This window comes from Capricornis sumatraensis, chromosome 12 (assembly GCF_032405125.1).
Source record: "Capricornis sumatraensis isolate serow.1 chromosome 12, serow.2, whole genome shotgun sequence".
In the NCBI taxonomy this organism is placed as follows: domain Eukaryota; kingdom Metazoa; phylum Chordata; class Mammalia; order Artiodactyla; family Bovidae; genus Capricornis; species Capricornis sumatraensis.
In genome coordinates, this window is record NC_091080.1 from 57,061,096 (window position 1) to 57,088,696 (window position 27,601).

At 37.7% G+C, this 27,601-nt stretch overlaps 1 protein-coding gene across 2 annotated transcripts; it reads right to left on the reverse strand.

The window, feature by feature from the left end:
• Window positions 1-2,240: 2,240 nt before the first annotated feature.
• Window positions 2,241-26,632, reverse strand: DIS3 (DIS3 homolog, exosome endoribonuclease and 3'-5' exoribonuclease). Of its 2 annotated transcripts, none has more exons than XM_068984427.1 (21): window positions 26,405-26,632; window positions 25,656-25,813; window positions 23,242-23,435; window positions 22,753-22,826; window positions 18,766-18,933; window positions 17,850-18,014; window positions 16,560-16,673; window positions 16,300-16,437; window positions 15,591-15,737; window positions 15,097-15,213; window positions 14,735-14,836; window positions 13,123-13,187; window positions 12,950-13,034; window positions 11,351-11,478; window positions 8,810-8,896; window positions 6,442-6,598; window positions 4,707-4,921; window positions 4,429-4,597; window positions 4,145-4,303; window positions 3,311-3,433; window positions 2,241-2,661 (listed from the first exon to the last, which is right to left on the reverse strand). In XM_068984427.1, the coding sequence occupies exons 1-21, from the start codon at window positions 26,630-26,632 to the stop codon at window positions 2,578-2,580; spliced, it is 2,877 nt and encodes a 958-aa protein (XP_068840528.1). In that variant the 3' UTR covers window positions 2,241-2,577. The 2 variants fall into 2 exon arrangements, with proteins under 2 accessions (XP_068840528.1, XP_068840529.1); XM_068984428.1 differs by lacking the exon at window positions 25,656-25,813 and adding an exon at window positions 26,070-26,136 and having other exon boundaries at window positions 26,401-26,632.
• Between the last annotated feature and the right edge of the window lie 969 nt (window positions 26,633-27,601).

The following is a 27,601-nucleotide window of genomic DNA, read 5'->3' on the forward strand; positions in this document are numbered from 1 at the left end:
AAAGCCACCAGCCACTAGTTCCACTGCTGATTAGTGTGTTAGGAAGCCGAGTCCTCAGTCACAGGCTTTAATGTGTGTTGCTCAGTCCTGTCTGACTCTTTGCAACCACACGGACTGTAGCCTACCAGGCTCCCGTCAATGTGATTTCCCAGGCAAGAATACTGAAGTGGGCTGCTATTCCCTTCTCCAGGGGGTCATGGAAACTTAAAACAATCATACATAAGAGGAATTCTAAAGCCCAGGAGTAGGACTTGGTTGTGCTTTTTTAATAGCACAAGGCAAGAAAAAATGTAGCTGTGATTATAACTTGAATTCAAGTCCCTCCTTGTCACTTATTACCTGAAACAGGCCATAAAATTCTATCAACCTCTCACCTGTTAGTTACATGGGGATAATAGTCTTTATCCAACAGGGCCTTTTAAATGAAATATTTTATGTTGTTACCATAAGAAATGGCATTTGAAGCATCTTAGATTATCAAGGAAAAGGCTTCAAGGGTGAAAATAAGGTTTCTGGTCATTTTGAGCTACTCAATAGGGACTAGAGCCTGAATTAGGCCTTCCATATAAAAGAGGCACAAGAGAAGAAATCTGGAAAGAGATATATGAGGTCAGTGTAGCCTTGTTTTAACCTGAAACCTCCCTTTTCCTCAACTGTAGGGAGACCATTGCCCATGGGCAAAGAATCTTTGAACAGTTGGGCATGGAAATCAATTTTGTTAAACACATGAAAATTATGAAATTTAAATTTCTCCATGTGTAAATAAGGTTGGAAGGTAGTCATGCTCATTTGTTTACATCAATAGAAAGCAGCCCATGGCTGCTTTCTCTCTGCAAGAGCAGAAGGGTGGAGTGACACAAACCCCCTGGCTGGTGGAGGCTGACACGACTGGCCTCTATGGACAAGGCTTGCTGACTGGCAGGCACTCTAGGGCTTAGTTCACTCGTGGCTTTTCCTCTGACGGAAGCAAGTTCTGCCACACTGTATGGATGTTTTCCTCAGTCCCAGGAAATGGGAACAACCATTTTATCAACTTATTGACCAGAGATATATTAATACATCTTTTGGTACCTGCAATGTTTCAATATTCACTTACGTAACATACTGCTGGCCACAGGCGGTCGTTTCTGCAGAAATCCCTGGGTCAATAATGTATTTCCAATTACTGAGTGCCTGGATGACAGTAAATCTTGTAATTGCTCCCACTCACTACACCTGCTGGTGTGTGTGCTAGTTCCACTCAATGCCCTCCAAGCTCCTTCAAGGCAGAGATCGTTTGCTTGACTGGTGACAAGCCTGGTACACTGTCAGTACTTCGGAAATTGAATGAGCAATGTAAAATGTTTTAGGGTATCTGTATCCCAAAATATTTCTGAAAATACTGACTTTATCATTAATAATCTTTGTGGTTGACAAAGCAGTTGTCACTGGCACACCAAACAGCAACACTTCAGTCCACACCTCATTCAACCCCTCCTTCCCTACATTAATCTGATACATATACATGCAATTTAAAAGCCATTAATTACTCCCTTTTTATGAGTTAACATGCTGTGACATTTAAAGTGCCATCGCTAAGCTTTCTTTGAACCCTAATGTGTTATTTTCAGGGAGATATCTGAGCTGAAGGTCAAGGATGATGATCACACTTATCTGGTATTTAAAAAAATAACTATTTTCCCAGTCAGATCAAAATATTCTACTTCATCTTCCTTCAGCAATTTCCCAAACAGGCACATCTGTTTACAGACCACTAATAAAATGCAGGGTTTTAATAGTAAAGGAATACAATGTAGGTTGTGGCCATGTGTGTACAAGTTTCTCAGTCATGTTCGGCTCATTGTGACCCTTCCCCTCCAACCCCCGCCCCACTGACTGTAGCCCACCAGGCTCCTCTGTCCATGGGATTTTCCAGGCAAGAAAACTGGCGTGGGTTGCCATTTCCTCCTCCAGGGGATCTTTCCAACCCGGGGACTGAACCCATGTCTCTTGAGTCTCCTGTACTGGCAGGCAGATTCTTTACTACCATGCTACCTGGGGTGCCCTAAAATGAGATAAATTAAAGATGGCAGAGGAAATTAAATGCTGAATTCCCTGACAGCTCTTGACTTCATTGTCTTGAATTCTAAAAATTGCCATCCCATACAGTGACAGCTTTCAAGACTTAGATTGTTCCTTGCTTCTAAAAATGTTATATTTTCACCATAGGAAAATTAGTTTTTTTCTGTCAATAGTAGATAATCAAATTATGCAAAACTCAACTCCTCTTCAGTGAGCAGGTGAGTGCTCCCTTTCAGTGATCTTCACAGATCCCTCAGTTGCTGTCCTGTCACTATATAAGTGATGGTTATTCAATTGAGTTTTTCTGCATAAATAGTTCTTTAATCCTGGAAGGAAGCAGTATGATGGGACAGACACAGTCAACGGTTCAATAAAAATGCAAATTTTAAAAATTATTAAAATGTACTTAGAAGTAACAAACTGTATCACACACTTCTTAGGTTTACAAGTGTTCTCTCAAGATTCTTTTCTTAAAGGAAACCAATCCTTGAAGTTTTTTGTTGTTGTTGACTGTAGCTATTTTTGAAGCTTCTTCTTCTTTCTCTCTGGTTCATTAATGTCCATGTTTGAAGTATCAGCAGAAACGCTTATTCCTGGTATCTAAAGTAAAGCAAAATGGGAGAAACAGGCGAGTAAAAGCGTAAGATCATGAAGAAACCTCAATCCAATCTTCCTCTTCTTCACTGACACTCTGACGTTCAAAAAGATGGAGGGATGGTGGGGGGAAGGGGAAACTAGTTTTCCACACAATGTACCTATGTATGTATATCACACGCAAAGGAATAGTGGTTCAGAATGTAACAGGCAGACATGATCTCAACAGACAGACGCCTGTCATTTGGAAAGGGTGTGTTTAGCCATAACAGTTTCTCTACTGAGATCTACTGTCAGCATTAGAGGCCTCAGGTGTGTTGGGAGCAGAATCCAGGTTAAGGTCCAATGTCTTAGGGTGAGTCACACTTTAAACTGCTTTTCAAAAGTGCCGATTTCAAAACTGGTAAAAAGAACTAGGCAGATCTCAGGATTCCATTTGTGGAACCAAGGAACTCAGAAGCAGCCCAGATGCCTGAGTTCCTGCGGCCTACGGAAATCAGTGATAAAATAGGATTTCCTCTGTAGATACCTGTCCTGCACACTACTTTGAAGATTCTATAACTAAACAGAAGTAACCCAGGACTGTATCACTCTCTTTCACAAAACATGTACTGTTTACTCCACAACAACATGAACAGCGTAAGTCTGGTCTTACCTGTGGTTCTACCAGGGACATTCGGATTTTCTGATGCTGAAGATTGGATGAGTCTAACATGATTTTCACTTTAACTTTATCAAATACATGAAATACTGTGTCTTCTATTTTAAGTGATGGTATCTAAACAAAACACATTTTACTATTTTTAATTGCTTTTTTCCACTTGAAGCTTGGTTCTCATTCTTTATAATTTCTCTTCCAAATTAATTTAAACGTTTAAGTTTAAAAATAACCTCAATATTTAATAAGCACCTAGGTGTTCAACATAACCAAAACCACTAATCTAACACCCTCACATACAAATGACCTATTTATGTGCAAACTTCTCCCTTTCACTCTGTGGTACCAATATATTATTCATTAATCGCAGGTTTCTCAACCCTTTAACTAGCAAATTGTTGGTCTTGTACAGGAGCACACAGGTAATTGGGCAGAATTTGTTTTGTACTTCTACTAAGGTCAGGGAAGTAGGGAGTGTGTCAGGTAAAACACACTGCGAACTGGATGATAAAATTCCCTTCTTGGAGCTATCAACAGCCATTTATTCCTTGACTTTAATCCATCTGTTCACCAGGAACAAAGTATAATTCAAGTTTTCCTTAGAAGGGAAAACTTTATAGAGTAGAAAGAAATTAATAACTTTTGTATATGAGAACATATACTGAGGTGAGAAATTGTGAGTAAAACGCTAAGCTTAGTAGGCATAAAATTCTGTAGGGTACAAAAAGAATTTTACCGGTTAGAGGTACCACTTGCAACCTACTGAAGACAAAGCGTTCCCACTCCCACCAAAAGAAAAACCCCAAAATAAAACCATCAGAAATACTGTACCTCATCATCATATATAAGCCGTGGCTTTGGTTTGTCCTTTTCTTCAAAAAACACTGTACCTTCTAAACCATACTTTGGAATTAATACCACAATAGCATTCTTCCTTACAAATAGAATATAAGCTTCTTCACTTACTATTCCTTTGCTTTTGAAAAATAACTGTAAAAGAGCAGACAACCTTATTAAGGATTACCTTAAAGTATTTTGAAGTTAACAAAAAAAATTATGCAATCAAATTAAAAGTGAACAAAACTTCATTTCTGCTAACTTTAGAAGGCAAATACCTGGGTATGAAAAGCCACAGAGGCACGCTGAGCGTACTGAGCCATTTTGTGCCGGAAATTGAGATTTTTACATAAATCTGCAAGCTTGTGTTTGTCGGTCAACTCTGGATAAGTACAGTCAGCTCCAATAGCCACGGCCAACAACCGATGAACAATGATGTCTGCGTATCTAGACACATGAAGAAAAAACAAGAATCGTGCCATGTTAGCATTTAAATATCCTTTTACAATTTGAAATAAAGTATTTCTATCTCTCATTTGTTAAGGAGAAAATGTACCTTCGGATGGGTGAAGTAAAATGTGTGTATATTGGGGATGCTAAGCCATAGTGATGAAAATCATTGTCCATTCCAGAGCAGAAGTACACAGCTTGCATCATACAGCGAGTTGCTAATATTCTTAACAGGGTGTTTAGATATGGGAAAATAGGTGAATCCGCCCGGTCCAAAGAGTCAGCTAAAGCCTTGGCTGTATCAGTTTTAATTTCCAAATTCTGTGAATAAACAGAGAAAACTGTTAGTCCCTTGGTCGTGTCCAAGTCTTTGGGACCCCATGGACTGTAGCCTGCCAGGTTCCTCTGTCCATAGAATTCTCCAGCAAGAATACTGGAGTGGGTAGTCATTCCCTTCTCCACAGGATCTTTCTGACCCACGGATCAAACCTGGTCCTGCACTGCAGGCAGATTCTTTACCATATGAGTCACCAGAGAAGCCCAAAGAGTAGGGAAAAGGGATCAAATCAAACATTTAAATATCATTACCAGCCATGTCTTCAAAATGTAACTGAACAGGATAGAAAAGCATGGTGTCTTTTGACCAGGTAATAAGTATTTATGCCTTTTAGCCTTACCTAGGAGAACTGAAAATAAACTTAGTAAAAGTCATAGTGGTTTTGTGTAATATCAAACCTCAAATTTGTCTGAATTCATTTGAAGGTGCTGAAGTACCAACATTCTCAAGAAGTTTCAAGGGGAACGAATAGTGGGGGCAGTAGTGCTGCCTCTCAAGGTCCAGCTGTTCTCGCCTAATCTTTGTTGGGGTGGAGAAATGTCAAAGCAGATCTGGTTCCATTTCCACATGTTGGGATTTTCTCTACGGATCCTTTTCCTCCATTCAATGTAGAAGTAAAGGCCAGAGTATTGGTGACTACAGCTCAACATGATGATACAGCAGTTAACTGCCTATTCTACTTTGCAAGATGAGACAAACATACATAAACCTTCCTTCCTCTACCCAGGTCACAGAAAGAAACAGGACAATAAGAGAAAATTCTCCAATTTACAGAGTAAGCCTTGGAGGAGAAGAGAAGCTGATAATGTTGATGGATATACTAAGAGCCGGCCCACCATAAAGGTCTGCAAAATGAGAAACCAACATCCTCCTGTTAGAATAATGCTCTGAGATCCAACACCCTTTCTTCTCTCTCTTCTGGACAGGAAAGATGTGGCCTGAGCAAGTGATCCAAAGAAAACCAATGTAAGCCATAGTCACCCCCAAAGCAGGGGTAATCATGTCTAAATAAAAGTCTACTAACCAGAGGCAGAGGGTATAAGGGGCTGAGAAAATGGGTTCCCCTTTTTATGTTTCTTCTTTTTTTCCATGTTTGCAAAAATGGACTTCTTCCTTAGGGATGTGAAAGAGGACTGAAGCGAGTTGAAGATAAAGAGGAAAAAAAACCAACTAAGTCTTAAGAGGTCAGTAGTTCAGAGGAGATATGAAGTAACACAAGCATGAAGAAAATGTGTAAAAGCACAGAGACATGGAAAAGTTTAATATGTTCAGGATATTATAAATAACGTAGCCTGGAATATCTGGCTTTAGTACAGGGCAAATGATTTCACTGTGTGAAGAGATGACCATACCCAAGTTAGATGACTTCTTTAATGAAAAGAATTACTGGCACATTTTTGCATGAGGAAACAAAACTTTTATGGAACTGTGACTATAGATTATTCAGTGCAAACACTACATCACAACATGAACACAGATAATGTTTCTAGCTATGGAACCATACCTTGGATTTAGCTGCCTTAACAAGAATTTCGTAATTTGATGGAGGAGGAGCAGGATGTTTTCGAAGCAGAGCATGCTCAGAAAATTCTTCATGAATTTTTTTTGCAACAGAGATATTGGCAAGTAACATAAATTCTTCCACCATGGAATTTGTTTCTCTGCCAAATGAAAAGACATTAAATAAGGAAAAAGAATGAGACTTCTATATATCATTCACAAGTTATCTTTTCTGTTAATGAGATAATGAAAATTCCTATGCAAACATTCATGTGTGTACACACATGAGTATTTTTAAGAACCAAACATCCCTTTCATTTCTTAGTTACTATGCTAACAATCTCTTACAATTCATGTACTGCATGAGTAAATCTTATGCTAAAGGGTATTTTACAAGCGGCATTAAAAAACAGAAGCTTTACTAACTCTAGTAACATGTAAAACCTAAATCATAAGCATTTTCACCTTTTTACACTGAGTCCACAGAGATTTTTATTTAATTCTGTACCTACAGAAATATAGTTTTCTAAGAATTAAAACCTATTTAGGTCATACCAATATTGGCTTAAAAAAATTGAAATTTTCACCAACAAATTCCACAAATGAAAAGATATTTAAAATAGTTATTTTGGGTGCTTATTATATCCCAGGCATTGTGCTATAAGTGCTGTTTACATTGTGGTATGTGTGCATGTATATACATACATATACATATATGTATATACATATGAATATAGGTACTAGTCCTATTTTGTAGATAAGAAAACTAAAGATGTGTAACATTAATCTCTCACTAAAGGTCAGAATTACTAGTGTAACAGGATCTGGGCCCATTATGACTTGACTTCAAAACTCTTAACTAATTTGATACTGTTTTTCATCAAACACAGTAAATGATTTGTGTATACAAAATATTAGTAAGTGATCTGTTTTTTTTTTTTTTAATAATTTTATTTACTTGCTTGGCTGCACTGGGTCTTCATTGCTGTAAGCAGGTTTTCTCTAGTTGCAATGAGCGGGGGTTACTTTTTTTTGTGGTGCGCAAGCTTCTTGTTGTGGTGTCTTCTCTTATTGCAGAGTATGGGCTCTAGGGTGAGCAGGCTTCAGCAGTTGTGGAACATGGGCTTAGTTTATCCAAGGCATGTGGAATCTTCTTCCCAGACCAGGGATCAAACCCATGCCCCCAGAACAGGCAGGCAGATTCTTAACCACTAGGTCACCAGGTAAGCCCCTGTGTTCTGTTTAATAGTGCTTTCTCCAAAGTTACTGAACATGCATTATTAATCTGTCACTCACGTTTCCTTCTTTAACAACATAACTTCTTGACAAGACTCCTGAAGCATGTTAATTTTTTTTCTTTTAATTAGGAAGACCTCCAAACATGTCTTTAAAACTATGGGGACAATCTCTTAGAAATGTGGTTTTTATTCTTGGTAAGAAGAAACGGTTGATGTTCTACTTTGGTAAAACAAGATTCAAGATTTTCCTCAAAAGAGCCCTTGGTAGTGGGTGTACTGTTCCTACTAACATTAGACTTATTTGCATAGTTCACTCAAAGGTATTTTTCAATTGTAGCTCTAAAGCTGTAAAGCACACACTGGTCCTAACTAACAAACTTGAGTATAATCCCGTTTTTAATCCTTGGTCATCTGCTAGAAAAGTGTAAATGCATGCTTAATTTCAGAATCACCTTATATAAAAGGTATGGAGAGAGGCCTAACTCTGACTTAATCAAAATCAGCCTTGCCTCAGGGATCGAACCCAGGTCTCCTGCATTGCAGGCAGATTCTTTACCATTTGAGCCACCAGAGAAGCCCTTGCCTCCTAAACCTTAACCCAGATCAATAAAACAATAACAAGGCTTAACCTCTGACTATTCTTCACAACACCCTATGAGTGTGTACCACTACCAATTCTATTTTACTTAAAAATAAATCGAAGTGTAAAGAGGTCAAATAATTCGTCTGGAGTCATTGGCAGAAATGGGATCCAAACTGAGGCAGTGTGACTTCAGATTCCAGGGTTTTGGCCTAGGTCTGTCCTATCACAGTATATTCCCTATTATTCTCTATTAAATACTTAAGAAATTAATGAGGGTAATCCTCTTTTACTTACAGTAACTATTACTAGTCAAGTTCTAATATACCACACATTAAAACAAATGAAGCTGGCAAGTTTTCTTTTATAATACAAATAAGGTATTTGAGTTTTAGATGAGACTAGAAAGTAAAATCATATTTATTTTTCTCTACAGAAATCATGACTCCACTAAAATACATATTTGGGGGTACAAATGTTTTATTAATATATACACTAGATATTATATTAAAATAATAATCTTATCAACTACTCATCAAAAAAAAATTGCATACCTAAGTTCCTTGGTCTGCAGATCTATAGGATCATGAGTTTCACTGTCCATGTGGAATCGAACTTCTGGAGAAGAAAGAGTCAAAGCCCTAAATAAAATAAGGAGGTGAATCAGTTATGTGAGCAGTAACAGATATAACTCTGGAAGTTACTCTTAAAACAGAAATGATTAAAGCAAGTATGTGACAGTTTCTCTTTTGAAAGCTTTATAACCACCTGCTAACTTTTATGTTCCTTGATATTTTCACAGATGGTCTAATAGTTTATAGTTCTAAAATCAATTTTAAAAGGCAGGACAACAGCAAGACAACAAAATGAGTCTCTGTGTTTCTCAGGATAAAGAATGTCTTCTGTACCCAAAATGAGAGGGTTTGATAAGTTTCATAAAGAACGCAATCAGTTATATTTTATTTACTACAGGAAGGGTGAGGGATGGTGGAAAGAGGCAAAAGGGAAGCTTCCCTGGGCAAATGAGTAGCACCAAAAGATCCTCAGTTCAAAAGTATCTTCCACATACACTCAACCAGCCAATGAGGAGACTGATAAACCACAACTCACGTTACAGATACTGATGGCTATTAGTATCTCAGTACTACGTGTCAGATAATATATCAGGCTAAGTGCTTTACATGCACAGCTCCTTTAAAGATTTGGCAAGTTCTTCTTCCCACAAGGCAAGCATAATGTGGTTCTACACATCATGAACCTATCTGCATCCAGTCAGTTCCAAATCAACCAGAAACTAAGAATTTTATTGAGGCTGGGTAACTTTGGACAATCACAAAGAAGGGGAAAAGATGAGTTTGGGGCAAGTGGGATTCCAAGTCCTTTTTTCCTTGACTCACCTTTACTGCAAGAACTATAGAAGGAATACTAGAGAGGGAATCTGACAAATATGCCTTTCTTTCCATGACAAATAACTTGAGTAATACAACAAGGTTCTACACTACAATTAACATGTTAATTAAAGAGCAAGGTACACTAATCATATTTTGATCATTATTTCTTCACAGAACATTTAAAACATAACTCTTATCCTTTAAGATAGACATATGACAGATATAATTTAAGATAAAACATATCCTTTAAGAAGGTGAAAGATAACCATTTTTTTTTAACTGATTGCTTTCTCTATTCACCCTAAGACTGAGAAGACTCAATGATAGGTTTTACCAGTAGATGAGTATCTACTTTCAAAACTAGAAGTACAGAGTGTTTTTCAATTAAATAAATAGCTTTTCTGTCCTAATCACAATGTACATTATAGATACAAATCAACATCTCTTATTTTAAAACTGTCAAAATAGTTTCAATTGGTTTTATTCACTTTGCTTTTACAAGAAACCTTCTGATACCTGGCATACTGTAAACCTTCAATAAATGAATACGATGAAAAATGTGTTGTTTTGCATTACAAAAGAAATCTAATTATAGTCATCTTATTTACGTCTTAATGACAAATTTGAGCAATAAAGTTTTCACTGGGTTTTACTGCATCCAAATCATCCTTTCGATTTCTTTTCAAATCAGTTTCAAGTTTAGTATTTTGGATCATAAGAAAATTCCCAGAAAACTGAAATATGAGTAGAGTTAGGTAGGGGTGGCTCAGCATAAATACCTAGAACACCACTGTCAATGGAACGTCCTGCAGGGATGAAAATGGTCTCAATCCACCCTATCCAATATGGTAGCCACCAGCCTACCATGTGGCTCCTAAGCACTTGGAATATGGCTAGTGTCACTCAGGAACTGAATTTTTAATCTTTAATTTTCACTTTAATAGGCACATCTTATGAAAACAGCAGAGATCTAGAGTTTGCACTACCCAACAAAACTACTTTCAGTAACCACTTGTGACTCCACTTTGGATGGGCATGGGCATCCAGAGACCAACATATGAAAGGCTCAAGAACTTGCTTTACTCTGACAGTTGATTGTTTTTCAAGAATCAAATTCTTCTGACTACTTCAACAGATTTGGGTATGTGGATATTCCTTAAAACTCCTTTGCAGTCAGGCAAATGCCATGAGATAACAGCTAAAAGATGTGAATCTGCCACTAGTGATCAGATCTTTGGTAAGACTGCTTCAATGTAACCCCTAATCATTTAAAAACTGAAGATGTTGGATTAAACATGCTCTAAAAATCTCTTCCAACTCTAAGTGCAAGGACTTCATTTATCTTTATTGAAACATCTGAGAAAAAACATTCATTTCTTGAAATTCATTTCTAGTTAAAATCAGGAATAAGCCATAGAAAAGTCTCAAGAAGATCTTCCCTTCCTACAATTTCTTCAAGATCTTTAATTCAGACATGTCAAGGTCTTCAACATAACAGAACTCCTGAACAAACATCAGTCCAGAATCAAGTTGCTAATGTTTAAATAGGTAACTAGAAGAAATAGAATGTATCTATTTAAGAGTCCCTACTCAGTCTATTAAATAATTCATCATTGACCAAGATAAACACTTCATAAAGAGTTCACAAGTTATCATTAACAGCAGGATAGAAGTAAAAGAAATCTTAATATTTTTGAAATGTACCCTTTTTCAATTCTTCTTTTTTTCAAAATTTTAGCTAGTTTATTTAGTCCACGGAGACTAGTAGTAATATTATCGTTCATGGCTGCTGAATCAATTCTCATCTGAGCTTCAGCATATGTAAGGGAAGCCTAAAAAAAGAAACCATATATTAATACAAATGCTTGAAAATCTGGTTTACTTTTGAAAATTTATGTTTCCACTCTAAAATATCCATGATTTCAGAAAACCTAAAATCATTAACAAAAGAGATTCCTAGTTATAAGATTTATATTTCACACTGATGATTTCTGGTTCATTAACTCTTATCTGATGCATTACACAACATAAGCAAACTTACATTAAAACAAAATTAAATGGTAGAATTGTTAAATTCTCATTTATTTCATTATTCTTTTAATGCATAAATACTTAGGAAAAGTTAAAATAAGATAAAAGGAAGGTTAGATTATTCTTTGATAATGACTGTAAAGTGAAATCATTTCCAGATGACCAGTACTTCCTTACACACAGCAAATAATAAAACCGTAAGCATCGAGACATCATGTTTTATAGGAAATCTACTAAATACCCCAAATTAAGTATTTAATGTAAGAATTAGAAAATCATAGTAGAAAAGATTAATTTCCAGTACAATCCAGATAAACAAACAGCTTTCTGCTCTGCTCCTACATTTCCCTCCTCATGGAAAAATGCCATTTTTTAGCCTTTTTTTTAAAAAAATAGTTTTATGAGTGAAAATCAGGAATAGTAAAAAAGAGTTAGGTGATGCAGATCAGGATAGATTCTTGGGAGAACCAACTTATCTACTAGGAGCTAAGAGTTCCTTGTCTAAAAATGTTTTATGTTACATGTTTACTAAGTTTTTTTCATATAGAATTTTGCTACACTAACCAACTTTGGGAGAATTATAAACTCACCTTATTTAAAAATACAAATCTAGGAAAATTTAAATCATTCACACATGACTCCTTGTCAGTTTCACACTAAGCTTTATTTCCAACCACTAGCTAATCAGAAAAGAAAGATGTTAGAGGGAGAGAAAAAGAAGGTAAACTTAGAAAATAGATCACTGGAAAAAGAGGGTTTCGCAGACATCAGAAGAAGATTCAGAGCAAAATGAGAACATAAGGAAATCGGATGAAAGATACAAAAGAAGAAAAGGAGTGAGAAATGTAATCTGGCTCCATTCTGTTTGAACATCAATTTCAGACTAGTTCTACTAGAATTCAACTGTGGCTTATATCATTTCAGTGAAAAATGTGAGGAGCAAGAAGATGGTTTACACACCATCTTTTAAAGTACTAACCAGTTATAAACTGGGATAACTTCAAATACTGGAGTTCCTTACATTAGGGCTAAAAGAATCTACTTGGTCACCTAAGCATACAGGCTTTCTAAGTTTCTGATGACAGAAAAAATGCCACATAATCTCATTTCTAGATAACATCAAAAATTAAGCAGATAACTGAAAACAACAAGATTTAGTGGCAATACTGGGGGAAAACTTCTTTTTAATACACCTAACTTTTAAAAAACAATCTAGAACATTGTTAAAAGTAAAAAAGATGTGCAACATGAAATATTAAACATGAAACCAACCTTAGAATTAATGACACTTTTGGTAAACCTCGTTTTTAAGATTTCAGCATTGTGAGTCATTTCCCAAATACAGGAAAATGCCAACCTATGGACAAAAGTAAGACAGTATTTGTTAATGGGAATCAGTTAAAGTAGTAAATACTATGTTTTTATGAAGAAGTGTGCATAAATACCTGTCAACGTTAGATCTCAGGGAACATAAGTTAGAGCTAAGCAACTCTGGAACCATGTCAATCCTCTGAAACAGATAAAATAAGAGTAGCAGCTTACTGAGCTATATCCATACATTTATTTGAGGTTCTATTCTCAAATAACATTGATGTTCTAAGCGGGGTGGGGGAAGCCCTCTATAAATAGAATTGAGACAATGTGAAATTAAAAAAACAAGTCTATTTCTAGAGAAGTAGCTACACACAATTTTTACAAGAGGGAAGCAATGGGCTCTCCTGATAGCTCAGTTGGTAAAGAATCCGCCTGCAATGCAGGAGACCCTGGTTCAATTCCTGATTGGGAAGATCTCCTGGAGAAGGGATAGGCTACCCACCAGTATTCTTGGGCTTCCCTGGTGGATCAGCTGGTAAAGAATCCGCCTGCAATATGGGAGACCTGGATTCAATCCCTGGGTTGGAAAGATCCCCTGGAGAAGGGAAAGGCTACCCACTCCAGTATTCTGGCCTAGATAATTCCATGGACTGTATAGCCCGTGGGGTTGCAAAAAGTCGGACATGACTGAGTGGCTTAAAAAAAAAAAAAAGCAATGGAAGAAAACTGGATTTCATGTCAGTGGTAAGTTCTCTACACTACCCACCTAGCTGTGCCCTGAAAGTCTGAAATCTCTGCTCTGTACAAAATGTTTGTACTAGATAGCAGACACAAGCCCTAATAACTCTACAACGGGACCCTCCTCCAATGCTTCACACAAACTGCATGGTGTTTTCAACATCCTTAAAAAAGAGAAACAATGAATTCTTATGAAAAAAAGGTACACAAAAGAACTCTGACAGTTAATTAAGCCTGACTTTCCCTTCTACTCTCAAATTTTTCTCTGTAAGTTTCTGGGAGCACACTTATGAAGAAGAAATAGTAATTGTGACAGAACAGACTCATGACTTAACTATATATAAAAAAATGGAAAATATATTAATTACTCAAAGACAAGTTGACACTTCACAACAACTCGTATCAACGCATCTACCTGTTATTTGGCTAAGTAACAAAAAATGCTGCAATATTTTCACTGATTTAAGGTCGCCATTCTGAAGTAGATCAGCCCTGGGATTTCTCTGGAAGGAATGATGCTAAAGCTGAAACTCCAGTACTTTGGCCCCCTCATGCGAAGAGTTGACTCACTGGAAAAGACTCTGATGCTGGGAGGGATTGGGGGCAGGAGGAGAAGGGGACGACAGAGGATGAGACGGCTGGATGGCATCACTGACTTGATGGATGTGAGTCTGAGTGAACTCCGGGAGTTGGTGATGGACAGGGAGGCCTGGCGTGCTGCGATTCATGGGGTCACAAAGAGTCGGACACAACTGAATGACTGAACTGAACTGAAGGTCGCCTTATTCTATGTATGTCCTTTAGCTAATTCATATACTATTCCACACTGTTTCAGAATCCAAAAGTGCCCATGATTATGACAAACTTCACAATTAACAAAGTGATTACTCATATTTCGCTAAATACTGAGGCTCTCCCTTCCTCAGGAAACACCTCAGATGACTTTATTAAGAATAAAACAGATGACAGAAAAGATGTATCAAAATTCCACTTTAACACATTTACCTTTTCACAAAGATATACAGTTGTTCCCCTTCTAGCTGACTCTTGATCCAAAGCATTTCCTGGCCTAATAAAATGGCTAACATCAGCAATATGAACACCAACCTTAAAAAAGATAAAAAGGATGTCAACATGCTTAACTGGGTAAATGTACCAAAGGAATTCTAATGAGAAGAAATTCAGCTAAAAGGAAAAGAAGACACCAGTCACAGGTACCATTTCAGCTTTTTCATGCCCATGAGTCTCTGCAGCTACAACAGATTCTACCTGACATGAATAATTCACAAATTCTACAATGGGTCAAAAGAAAATTAATTGAAGACCAGAACTATTTTTGAATAGAATGTCATCGTAATTACAAATACCTCCAAATTTCCATTTTCAAGTTCTCTACAATGGAGAGCATCATCTATATCAGTACATCCTGGGGGGTCCACACTACAGACGCACAGATGTCTCAGGTCTTCTCGGTTTTTCATGTCCTAAAAATGCCATATTATTGAAAACTAGAAAACAATTTTGGTGGTACAGATGTAACACAGCTCTATAAAATCAACGATAATTATAATAAAAAGCAGCTTTATATTCTCAGTGATAACAACACTTCATGATTTATAATTTGTGAAGCCCTTGCCTTTGGAAAATGTGACATCAGCCAGTGTCTGTCACCTAGAAAAGTCTGTCTTTTAGTAAAGTAAATGATTTTCGTGATAACCTAAGTTCTGTAGCAAACTAAATGCAATGGAGGAGGGGGATAAGGTTTCTACATGGTTTTTAAAAGACACATACAGAAACCAAATAAAACTAGTAGCTTAGATACAGTAATCCATAAACTCACTAGGAATTCTTTTCAACATACCTTCTCAGTGATGCTCCAGGGCATCTTTGGTAGAAAGCTAAGAACAGCCTGTGAGAAAGCCTGATGGGGAACATCATGCTCAAGTAACAAAACTTCTGTTTCAGTCTCTTTGTCTCCAACTTCACCTAAATTTTTCACAAAGTGTCCCTAAAGCCAAAGAGTATTATAAGACCGGTGTATTTTACAGCTGTTTATTAACTTATATTCTATTATCACACTTAATGGTTGAACGTTTTCCATTACCACTTTAGTATTTCTAAATTTTCTCCACAATTCTTAAAAATGATTATTAGGTAAATTAAAGCTAAAAATGACAAGACTTCTCAAGTGATTTATGGTGGAGACTTTCTGAGAGTTCAGTTCTCACAAAACAAGGTCTCTGTTTAGTTCCTATTACCTCTCAAGTTTAAAAGTTGCTTCAAATATCCTAGCTTCAAAATTTGTTTACTAGAATCTACTTAGGTCTCAAACACTAATTTTGTAGTCACTGTCACCAAAAATTACTTGTTAGGAAGTCTGAGTAACATTAACCAAGTGATTTACATTGGAATTTCCTAGGTTAATTTTCAGATTGGATGTACTACTTAATACTCCTAAATTTCAGCATGCATTTTATGTAAAGACAGATTCTATTTTTAGTAAAAGAAGCAACTTTATTCCTAAAGTTTTAGTTAAATAGTCTAACATAAAATTATTATTTCAAGCTTACATTTGGATATCTGGAATTTCTCGGCCAACCATCAACAGCAACAATAATTCTCCGTCCTTCTAATGTAGAGGCCTGTCTGGTTTCTATCCGAATTCTAGGGATTCTCTTATCAGCAGGAGTAAAGAGATGTCTTCTTGACTAGAGAACATTAGGAAAAAGAATTTACACACAAAAGGCTGGGGATGGGGGCAAGGTGAGGGCTCTAAATTTTGTTCAATGTACATCATTTTCCGTTACATAGCAACATGCTCTTTACTCACCTCCTTAATATCAGACTTGGAAAGCATGCCACAATATGGTCTCCAATTCCTTTTTATTATCCCAACAACTCTACCTGTAGGCTTTAACATTTTTTCATTTACAGCAGTCTTAAGCTGAGATGTAAAAATAAAAGTAAAAACCTTCAGTTATCTGTCCTGTAAGGGTAATGAGACAATTTCCCTTCAAAATTAGAATACAGATACTAATACTTTTTCAGGCAGTTAATTATGACATAAAACTATGGAATTTTGATGCTTCAAGATTCTAGCAAGAGCATGCCAAACAAAACCACAAAAATAATTCTATAATAAAGCACTACCAAAAAAAAAAAAACCCAAAAAGAGAAAACTGAATAAATATGTGAGAACCCAACTCCTCAGTTTTAATGTGAGGCTTTACTGACATATACAGATGTACACACTCATGCACAGGTCTGGTAATTAATAGGATTTCAGTAGTTTCCAGTAATGAGCAGAGTGGCGCTTATTAATTTATTTTAAAAAAAGAGATGCATCTTTAAATGCTTGTCTTATTCAAAATATAAACCCAAATAAATAATAGTTCTTACTAGAAATAGCAAAAGAACCCTATGGTATTTCACCTCTAATACTCTCCTATCGCCTGGACCTTGTAAAGATAATGTTATAGTAAGACTCCAAAGTAGTGATTATAATTCATACAGAGAGAAGAACTACTAATGTTCTGTGAATTCCAACTACTTGTATCATTCCTGTAATTCTAAAATGGAAAAATACCTATCAGGTAGACTTTAGGTCATAAAAAACAACAGAAAGGATTCTCATCATAATAAATATGGTAACAGAGAAGGAATTATTAAACAGACCTATTTTTAAGGGCCTAGAAGTACATCTATTATGCTGAGGGGATTTTAAACATTGCATAAAAGCATTTTGGAAAATTTTAAATCTGTAAAAGAAAAAAAAAGAAAATTTTATTTACTTAAACTTAATTCAGCTAGATCATATAACTGAATGTCAGAGTTCAAGTTTCATACTCAAGTTAAGTCTTTTTGTATTTTGTATTTCAACCTGTTTATTTGAGCAAAGTAAGACATTAATTTAAAAGACTAACTTAGAGGAAAAGAAATCAACTATGTATATGACATACATTAAACCTACAGAACTATAATTTTATTCCATAAATCTGAAAGCAATGAAACCTGTTTAACTTTCTCCAAAATTGTTTCATTTAATTTTCTCCGAAGCTAATACATTAACAAATTAATCAAAGCTACACAGACAAAAAATAAAACCTGTTTGGTTTCATACAATGCGCTCTCTCTCCTCTTCCTTCTCTATATCATCTTCATTTTGACCTTCATCTTGTAAAACCACAGAAGATGGTGCTACCCACTGATGCTTGGGAAGAAGCTCCACAGCCACAATATCTTCATGAATAGCTCGGTTTAAATTTTTAAGTCCTTGTAAGATTATCTGTGTGAATAGCAAAGAACACATTCCCAGATATTTTCAAAGGCAGTATAATAATGGGAAGGTTGCCCTAAAGAAGTTGAGATATATTCTGATGTCTCTATGTCTATTTCCCGTCCTTTATATTTTTTCTTCCTTTATAGTGTCCCTTTGCTCTGCCCTCTAAATTTCTCAGTATCAAATAGAAAAAACAATGTCAGAAAATACGAGTTGTGTTCATGTGTTCCACATAACTCTTATATTAATACCAGAATTTTTAATCTCTCTAAATCTCAGGGTCCTGATTGGTAAAACAAAAGTGTGCCTACTTTTATAGGCAGAGTTGAAAATTAAATGAAATGCAGCATTCAAAGCACTAAGACAAGTACTTGGCAAATAGTCAGCACCCCAAAATGACTTCTGTTTGCTTTAAAGTGTGGGAAGCCCTCTGGAGCAATTATACATTAGGTAAATGGTACTTCCCATAATAGATCATAATGCAGAAAATAGAGGCACCATAGTGGGGTTTGTTTTTGATTGATTATATTTGTATTCTCTTAAAAGGGGTTAATAGAAAGTTCTTTTCCTCAATAAGCCGTTTCCTGAAAAAATGATTAATTCTATCATCTGTGGCCTCTCACATAACTTACTTCAAGCTCACAAACTAGGAGGGTAAAGCAAATTTAAATTCTTGTACCAAAATGTGAAACACTTATGAAAGAAAAAAATGAACAGAAAATATTTTAGTGTGAAACGAACTCATGTACACACTTGCCTCTTTGTTGTCTTCGTCATCGCCATGGACCCATACTGTAGCTTCTAAGTAATTTTCCCTGCTGGCTCGAAATGTCCCTTGAAGGTATGTGCCAGATTTGATGCCCTGTTGTAGCTTACTTAACGGAAGATGCTCTGAAAATATTGTTTTTCCACTTTCTATTTCATTCTGTGAAATAAGCAAACCAAGAGATATAGTAAGTATGTGAGTCTTCGGTATGCTCCACATACAACTATTATCACTATCAGGTATTATTTAAAACAACCATCCACGTTACAGTATATACAACTCTTATGAATTTAAAAGAACATAGCACAGTAAGAAAAAAATGCTTTTTATTCTTAAGGCAACATACACAAACATTTCCATTTCATTACATTTTGGTATCAGCCACCGAAGAAAAAACTCTATGTACCCCTCCAACCCTGTCCAGGCCTTCTCGAATGAAGGTGTGTAGCTATGTGATCAAGTGAGCGGGCAGAAGTATATAAAAGGTAATAGGAAACCTCAAATGTATGAGAAGACTGTGGTTCCGGAAAGCACAAGAAAAGCTATTTTTACTTAGATTATCTTAAACAGCTAAGGCAGTTAGACAGAGGTAGCCTGGGACCTACTGCAGATCCACCGCAATACCTTCCAGGATCCTCTGAGACCTCCAACATCCGATAACCTAACTGCTTGGCTCCTTTAGACGTCTACACTTCCTAAATTTCCCATCTTCTAAGGAGATCATTTTATACTTTCTCTTCTGCTTAACTCTCCAAGTTCCTTGTCTTCCTTCCTCATTCTCAGATAAGGGACCTCCACCTCCACAATGAGAATCGGAAGCAATCAGTAGAGACTCGCTCCATGCTGAATCTGCTCACCTATGTGCATCTATCCACCACTTCCTCACCTCTACTCAAGAACTTTGTTATTCTCTCTCTGGAATCAAATTCACCCCTGTACTATAACATCCTCACCATCATATAAACATGAACTATTAAAAATAAATATGGACTTATTAAACCTACCATGAACATGACCTATTAAACAGATTAATGATATGGCCTATTAAAAATTGTACCCTCACAGTCCCATCTATCACCAAATCCTAAAATCAACAAAATATTTATATCAATGAAATACACACAACATCTGACTTCTCACTACCTTAACTTCTGCTACCATGATCCAATTTTCTGTCTTGTCTCCCAGGGATACTAAAATATCCATCTAAGTGGAGGCCCCTGCTTCTAACCTATTCTCCTTAGAACAGGGAAATAGGTATATTATTCTGCTCAATAGCTGTCCAGTACTCATGGACTAAAATCCAGTTTTTTTCCATGACTTACTACATCCTTACAGGATCTGGTCCCTCATTCCTAACATTTTTCTCCCTTGCTCACATCCCATCCACACTTTTAGGGATTTCTCAATCATGTCAACTTATTCTAACCTCAGAGCCTTTTAACTTGCTATTCCTTCCACGAGAAATGCTCTTCCCCTAGTCATTAACTCCTTTAACATACAACACAGCTAAAATGTCTCTGTCTCAAAGGAATTTGCTTTAACATCCTTCCCATCTCAACTTAGATACAATTTTATCAGGAAGCCTTGACATTTCAAATCTGGGTTAGATGCCTTGGCTAAGTATGGTTAGCTCTCCTATCATGCCTGTTCTGAAAACACAAATGTGTTCCAATGCAACTGGTAAATTAGAAAACTACCAGGTGAGAGCAGAGAACTGCATCCAGCTGAACCACGCTGAATCCACAAAACACACACACACACATGCCTCAAACACCTAATGGTTACTTCAGATTACCATGTTTTATTAGCCACACCATCTTCATCTGGTTTAACAACTTTCTGTTCAAATTGAGATAACCCTCTTTCCACTGCGTCAGGAAGTTTCTGAGTGTGTCCCTAATCACATTTTCCCTTAAGCTCTGTGAAAGTTAAAGAGAAAATGAAGTTACTCAGTCGTGTCTGATTCTTTGTGACCCCCATGGACTGCAGCCTACCAGGCTCCTCGGTCCATGGGATTTTCCAGGCAAGAGTATTGGAGTGGGTTGCTATTTCCTTCTCCAGGGGCTCTTCCTGACCCAGGGATCGAACCTGGATCTCCTGCTTATAGGCAGACACTTTACCATCTGAGCCACCAAGGAAGCCCAAGCTCTGTAGTTTTCATTATATAAAATTTTACGTGGCACAGTGACTTTGGGGAACACACACACGTACTATAATAGAACTGACTGCAGTTTCACTATATCCTACATTTACTCTACTCTATCATAGTACATAGTCAAATACTGTGAATTATCAATGTTGGATTACTTCCTGTTTCTTCATTTAGACCTATCCACCTCATTTAGTGCTATCCAAATCAACTCTGTGATAAAGGAAGTGTTCTTGTGATCTCTAATATGGTAGTCACTAGGCACAGGGGGCTCCTGGACACTTGAAAGGTGAACAACACAACTGGGAAACTGAACTGTAAACTGAATTAAATTTAAACAGCTGCATGCAACTAGTGCAAATATATTAGACAGGATAATCCTATTACCTGTATTCTAAAAATAAACTCCAGCTTTTATTTTTTGACTTCTATTTAGTTTTGTGAAGTAGCTGGTTGAAAACAGGAAGAGAAAAAAAACGCTGTAAAGATTGGATGCACATATTATATACTATTATATAAAACCTAACAGTATCTACCATTTACATTTACCATAATTATGTGCCAGGCACTGAGATAAGAATTTTATTAACACTACTATTACCTGAGCAAACTCTGGAGATAGTGAAGGACAGTCCATGGAGTCACAAAGAGTTGGACACGACTTAGCGACTGAACATTATCACCATTCAACCCTAACAATGCTATGACATGGTTATTGCCAAACATACTTCACATTCAAGGAAACAAGGTTAAGGATTCCCTCTCACATCCACTACTGCAGCGATCCCCTACTGGTGCCTCTGCCTCTAATCTTGCTGAGATACAATGTATCATCTTATAAATCGAGATGAGTGGTTTTCCAAATAAGTAACATTTCTGATTGTTCTCCATTCCTCCTAGCCACACTCTCATCAACCTTTAATGTGTTCAGCCTAAGAGTATAAAGTAGGGAGCCCAAAATCCTATGTGCTAACTTTTAGTAACAGCCCTTTCAGTTCAGTTCAGTTCAGTCGCTCAGTCGTGTCTGACTCTTTGCAGCCCCATGAATCGCAGCACACCAGGCCTCCCTGTCCATCACCAACTCCCGGAGTTCACTCAGACTCACGTCCATCGAGTCAGTGATGCCATCTAGCCATCTCATCCTCTGTTGTCCCCTTCTTCTCCTGCCCCCAATCCCTCCCAGCATCAGTCTTTTCCAATGAGTCAACTCTTCGCATGAGGTGGTCAAAGTACTGGAGTTTCAGCTTTAGCAACATTCCTTCCAAAGAATTCCCAGGGTTGATCTCCTTCAGAATGGACTGGTTGGATCTCCTTGGAGTCCAAGGGACTCTACAGAAAACTTTATATGATAGTTTAAAAACTACTAACAGAATAAATTCCTGAGTCCTCACTATCTGGCCCTTTCCCTTCCTGTCCTGCTTCTCATGAGCCCTCCCTCCTCCTATGGAATTAACACTACAGCTGGATACCCTCTCTCCAGTGCCCACCACCTGTTTGTTTGTCAAATACCTACTCCTTATCACAAGCCAGCCATGAGTTCCTTCACTGATTAATCACACAAACAGCGCCACCTTGTGCCAGGCCCTACTTGGGTTGCTGAGGATCAGTGAACAGTGGTATTGTAGAAGTCAAGACTTTAGGGGTGGCATTTTGATCAAAAGCCTATTGCAGCCATTCATGTTGTTTATCACCGAACTCCTATTTCAATTCCAGCTTGCCCACTGATATTCCAATTTCTAAATCTGGTAATTATAAGTTTAACATCCCAAAGTGGCTATGTTAATCTTTCACTTCTCAAAAACAAAATAAAGCAAACTCAAACATACCCCTTCTTCAGCCAAACAAGCAAGACGATCTATGAGTTCAGGGTTAGCAGTTAGGCTTTTTATATATTCTTCACCTGAAAAATAAGTTTTTTGTTCTTGATAAATTTAAATGTGTTTTTTATCCCCCTTAGATTCAGAAGAACATGGGTTATCTTATTTGTGACAGTACACATGTCAATTTTTTGGGGGGGGAGGGACCCTCTCTGCTGAGGTAGTCAAGCCCGAGAGGCAGTGGATCGAGTGTCTCTATGAACTTTTATTGCTAAGCCCATTCCAAATGTTGACAGGGAAATTAACAGCCACTGGTGGCACAACTCGCTTAGCTTAGCAATGTTGAAAAATTTAAAAAAAACACAAAAATATCACATTAAGCTATATACGACCATGAAAATACCAAATGGTCAAATGAACATCTGACCATGCGCCTGATGATAATTTTTGCATGCATTTGCAAACATGAACTAACAGTCTGGATACATGGAGACTTACAAGTGAACGCTGGTATCCCTTCTTCTATGGCTTTCTCTTTGTTTTTCCTGTCATTGGTTATGAAGATAACTTGCAGCTGATTCTCTGCTGACATATCCTTCAAATGTTCATTGTACCATTTTGCAGCTACTCGGATGGCTCTATCATTCCTGTCATTAGAATTTTCTCCCTGTAATTGTTCTACATAAGTTTCTCTAAGTGCAATGAAAAGGGGAAAAGAGAAAGATAAGAAATGGAAATCAACAGAATCAAGCACACATAAAAAGTCTTTGAACATAAATGCTTAATGATCACTGAACTTAAGAGTCAATAGTACATCTTTTCCCCTCAATGTATTCACATTTATACCTCACAGAGGAAATAAATAAGATAAAATAGTTATGTTTTTAAGACAACAATTTGCTTGGAAAGAAAAAAATCATATTATTAATGGAATAATAAAAAGGCTAAAACAACTTCATCTCACCAAAAGAAAAACACAGGAATTTATGCTATAGGTTGGGACAGTGAAAAAAGTCACAGTTTGTTGAAAAAAAAAAAAAAACTATACTAGTATTTTACAGGTCTGATAATGAGATTTCATTCAAACTGTAGATTAACAGAAATTCCTAAAAGCTACCAATTGTATGATTAGATGACTTGTGATCATATGATTAATGTAGTTATTAAATACATGATGCCTGTAAATTATGCATGATAAACTCATAATACATGACAAGGGCCATCAAGAGAATGAAAGACAAGACCCAGATATGACTGCATATTCCTTCTAAGTCCACCAACTCTGAGCTATCAAATGTCAGTATACTTATTTCTTTAAATCTGTTCTTCAAAGCCAAATTTAAGAACAATTACAAAATTCAGCATAATAACTTCTACCTACTTCTTAAAGGTTAAGGATTCAATTTTAGAGTTTTATAATAAATATAAACAAATCTGCTTTAATATAAACATACCTGCTTATGCTTTTAGAATTATCAAAGACATGGTCATAAATTTCTGAATTGGTTTTAGCATGCCTGAGTGTCCTAATTCTTCCTGTCAACCCCAGTACTGCTAAGCTCTATTCACTGCACTTAAGCCAACAAAAGTGTTAACTTCGGATTAAAAACCTGATGGTCATGCTCTACAGAAACTAGGTCTCTGAGTGCTGAAAAACAGTTCCTGTTTTTGGATTTTAAGGAAGAGATAGAAACAAGAAGTCTTGAAGTGCTTAACTGATATTCTTTACATAAATATTTAAGTGTGGGATATAAGAATAAGAAAGAGAAATTTGAGATATTAAACATTTTTAAAGTTATATATGCCCATGGGATTTCATTATCCAATCCACTGTCTAACCCAACAGTTCTCATATCTGGGATGATATTGCCCCTGATATCCTCCCCCCGGAGGACATTTCACAACATCTGAAGACATTCTGGGTTGTTACAGCCCAGGGGATTGGTGGGGGGTGGGGGGAGTGTTTGCTACTGGCATCTAGTGAGTATAGGCCAGGAATGCTGCTAATCACCTTCCAGTGCCTCACACAGTCTTTCCATAACAAAAAATTACCCAGTCCAATATGTCAATAATGGCAACATTGAGAAATCCTGATTAATAAAAGTAAACTGGATTTGTTATAAATTATTTATGCAATACAAGAAATGCACGTTCAGTCCATCAGTCATGTCTGACTCTTTGCAACCTCATGGACCGGCCTGCCAGGTTCCTCTGTCCATGGGATTTTTCAGGCAAAATACTGGAGCAGGTTGTCATTTCCTCCTCCAAGGGATCTTCCCAACCCACGGATAGAACTCACATCTCCTGCACTGGCAGGCGGGTTCTTGACCACTGAACCACCCAGGAAGCCCAATGTAATAAATAGACAATAACATATTTTCTAAGATCACACATTAAGTTAAAACAAACATCTTAAATCTGAAACAAATTATATTTCTTAACCTTACTGTCTTCAATGTGATCAGTTATAAGGTATTAGTGTAACTTTTAAGAGCCCATTAAGAATATACCTGCTTTATATTTTTAAAGCTCTCTTTCATAAACTTCTATATTTAATTAACTTATGTTGGTTATTCATATAATATGGTATATCAAAAACCTAGGCAAATCTCATCTTCCAAAATCCTACTGCTCAACTCATGCTAAAACCAATTCAAAATGAACACATTTTGGAAATTAAAGGACCTACCATATTTTAGGAATCAGGAGACTTTGGTTCTGGCTTTGACCCAATCGATGCCTATGTGACCTTAGCAAGGTCTGTAAACTGTGTAAGAATCAAACATTACTCCCAGAAGTATGAAACTTAACAGTGTATCTTCCAACAATGTCACAGATGACAGCCAGGAACTTTCACCCCCCAATTTAGCTAATTCTAGTTTCTTGATAACTGAGGTAATTTTCCCCCCTACCTATGGTGTTCATTAGTAAATGTGTAGAAATGCTTCTCTTGGTTATTAGTCATATCTCGGATTCGTTTGTATACCGGAGCACTCCTATTTCTCACTTCTTGGAGAACTGTTTGTAGCACGATGACATTCCTGATGGCAGGGTCCTCAAGGACATCAATCTTTTAAGTAAATAAATAAATAGTTATTTTTTTCCCGTGTTCATTCATAAATTGCTTCTGTTGAACCTAAAACTCTGCCGGCTTTTTTTTTCTTAAACTGCCTGTACATTAAGCTAAGGAGCTATTTTGCAGCAGAAAACCCTGCAGGTCGATTAAAGAAGAACACGTGTAAACAAACTAGTTACAAAACTTCGACGAATCAATCATTAATAAAGAAATACGTTGGCCCACATGGTTTTCGCTCGTAGGGACTTACAAGCTGCCTGAGGGTCGCAGGCAGGAGGCCACAGAAGCCCAGGTCCCCGGCCTCCAGACATTAAAATCTAAGGCAGAAGAGACAGCAGGAGTTAGAAAGTTGACGGATCTAAAATTCTTATAACTCCAAGAACCCAAAAAAGTAAAGGTTAAAAAAAAAACAGTACAAGGAAAAAGAACCTAGGCCTGGGGGCAGGAGGCATGGGTCCCGGTGGGGTTGGCTCTCCCTGAGTACGTAATGCTGCCCAAGACCCTCCTCCTAGGGTCTCAGTGTCCCCGCCTCCCTTTCTCCTGGTGGGACAGCGGTGCCGCGGCTCCGCCCGCCTACCGGCGCACCTGGTGGAGCAGCACGTTGGTGTCCGGCAGCAAGTAGTGTGGCTGCGGGCAGAGGCTGCTGGCCCGGTCCAGGGGTTGCAGCTCGAGGACAGGTCCCTCGTGCGCTCCGCCGCACGCCGCGCACCCCGACGCACCGCAGCCTATGTCATCCCGCAGGTAGTGCTCGCGCACTATCTTCATCACGCCACCCGCCCGCGTCTTTTTCAAGAAAGTCTTGGACTTGAGCATCTCGCCTCCCTGCTCGGAATCCCGACCCGCTTTAGTGCTCTTCCGGCGGAAAGTGTCACGCTTGGAGCCCTGTTGCACAACCACACTTTAACCAGAAGTTCGCTCCTTCCTCCTCCGGGATATTAGTGTACCCCTCTCGTGGAAAAACTTCGAGACTGCCGTTGGCTGGCCTTCTAAGGTCTGTGAGGATTGGGCGAAAGCGGGCAGATGGGCGGAGCCCAGAGCCCTTTCCGTCCATGAAATGGGCGAGGCCACCTCTGGACTCCAGCTCCCAGCATTCATTGCTTCCCGCGCCCGGGTGGACCCGGGAGCGCTGAGTTCCGGCAGCGTGGGCATCAGCCAGGAATCTGTTTCCTCTGTCCTCCCGGCGCGGAAATGGTTGTCTTGGTTACCGGTGCTAACCGTCTCCCACCTGCGATTCCTTGTTGAGGGGCTGCAACCCAAGCTGCCCTCTGGAGACACTTCCAGCTCCTCTAAGAGGCAACTGCTCGAGTCTTCAGCGTGGAGTAATTGAAGCTTTCCAGGTAGCTCGAGGCTACTCTGTTTTCGCATTGGTGTAGGAATCCTCTGATGCTGCCAAATTCGGGTTTTATCCTTCACGCAACACGTGTGGGCAGTGCCAGTCCCTCACCCTTTGTAATCCCGGTGATGTTACCTGTCTTTGATTCGCCTTTCCTTACCTACCGCTGTCCCTTTAAAAATGAGGGAAGCCAATCCATCCAGAGTTCTCAGGATTCTCCTATACACATTTTTCCTAATCCTTCAGTTAAAAAAAAAAAAAAAACAAACTAGTATCTTCAGTACCATAAGTAATTTATTATATTGTGCAGAATTAAAAGCAGGTAGTTGCTGAAATTTGTGTGAAAGGGTAGAGTTTTAGACTGAGGAATTTTTCTTTTACCATCTTGTTTAATTTTGCTATCTGCAAGTTTATAAAAATGTGTTTTATCTCAGCTTCCCGTTTTCAAA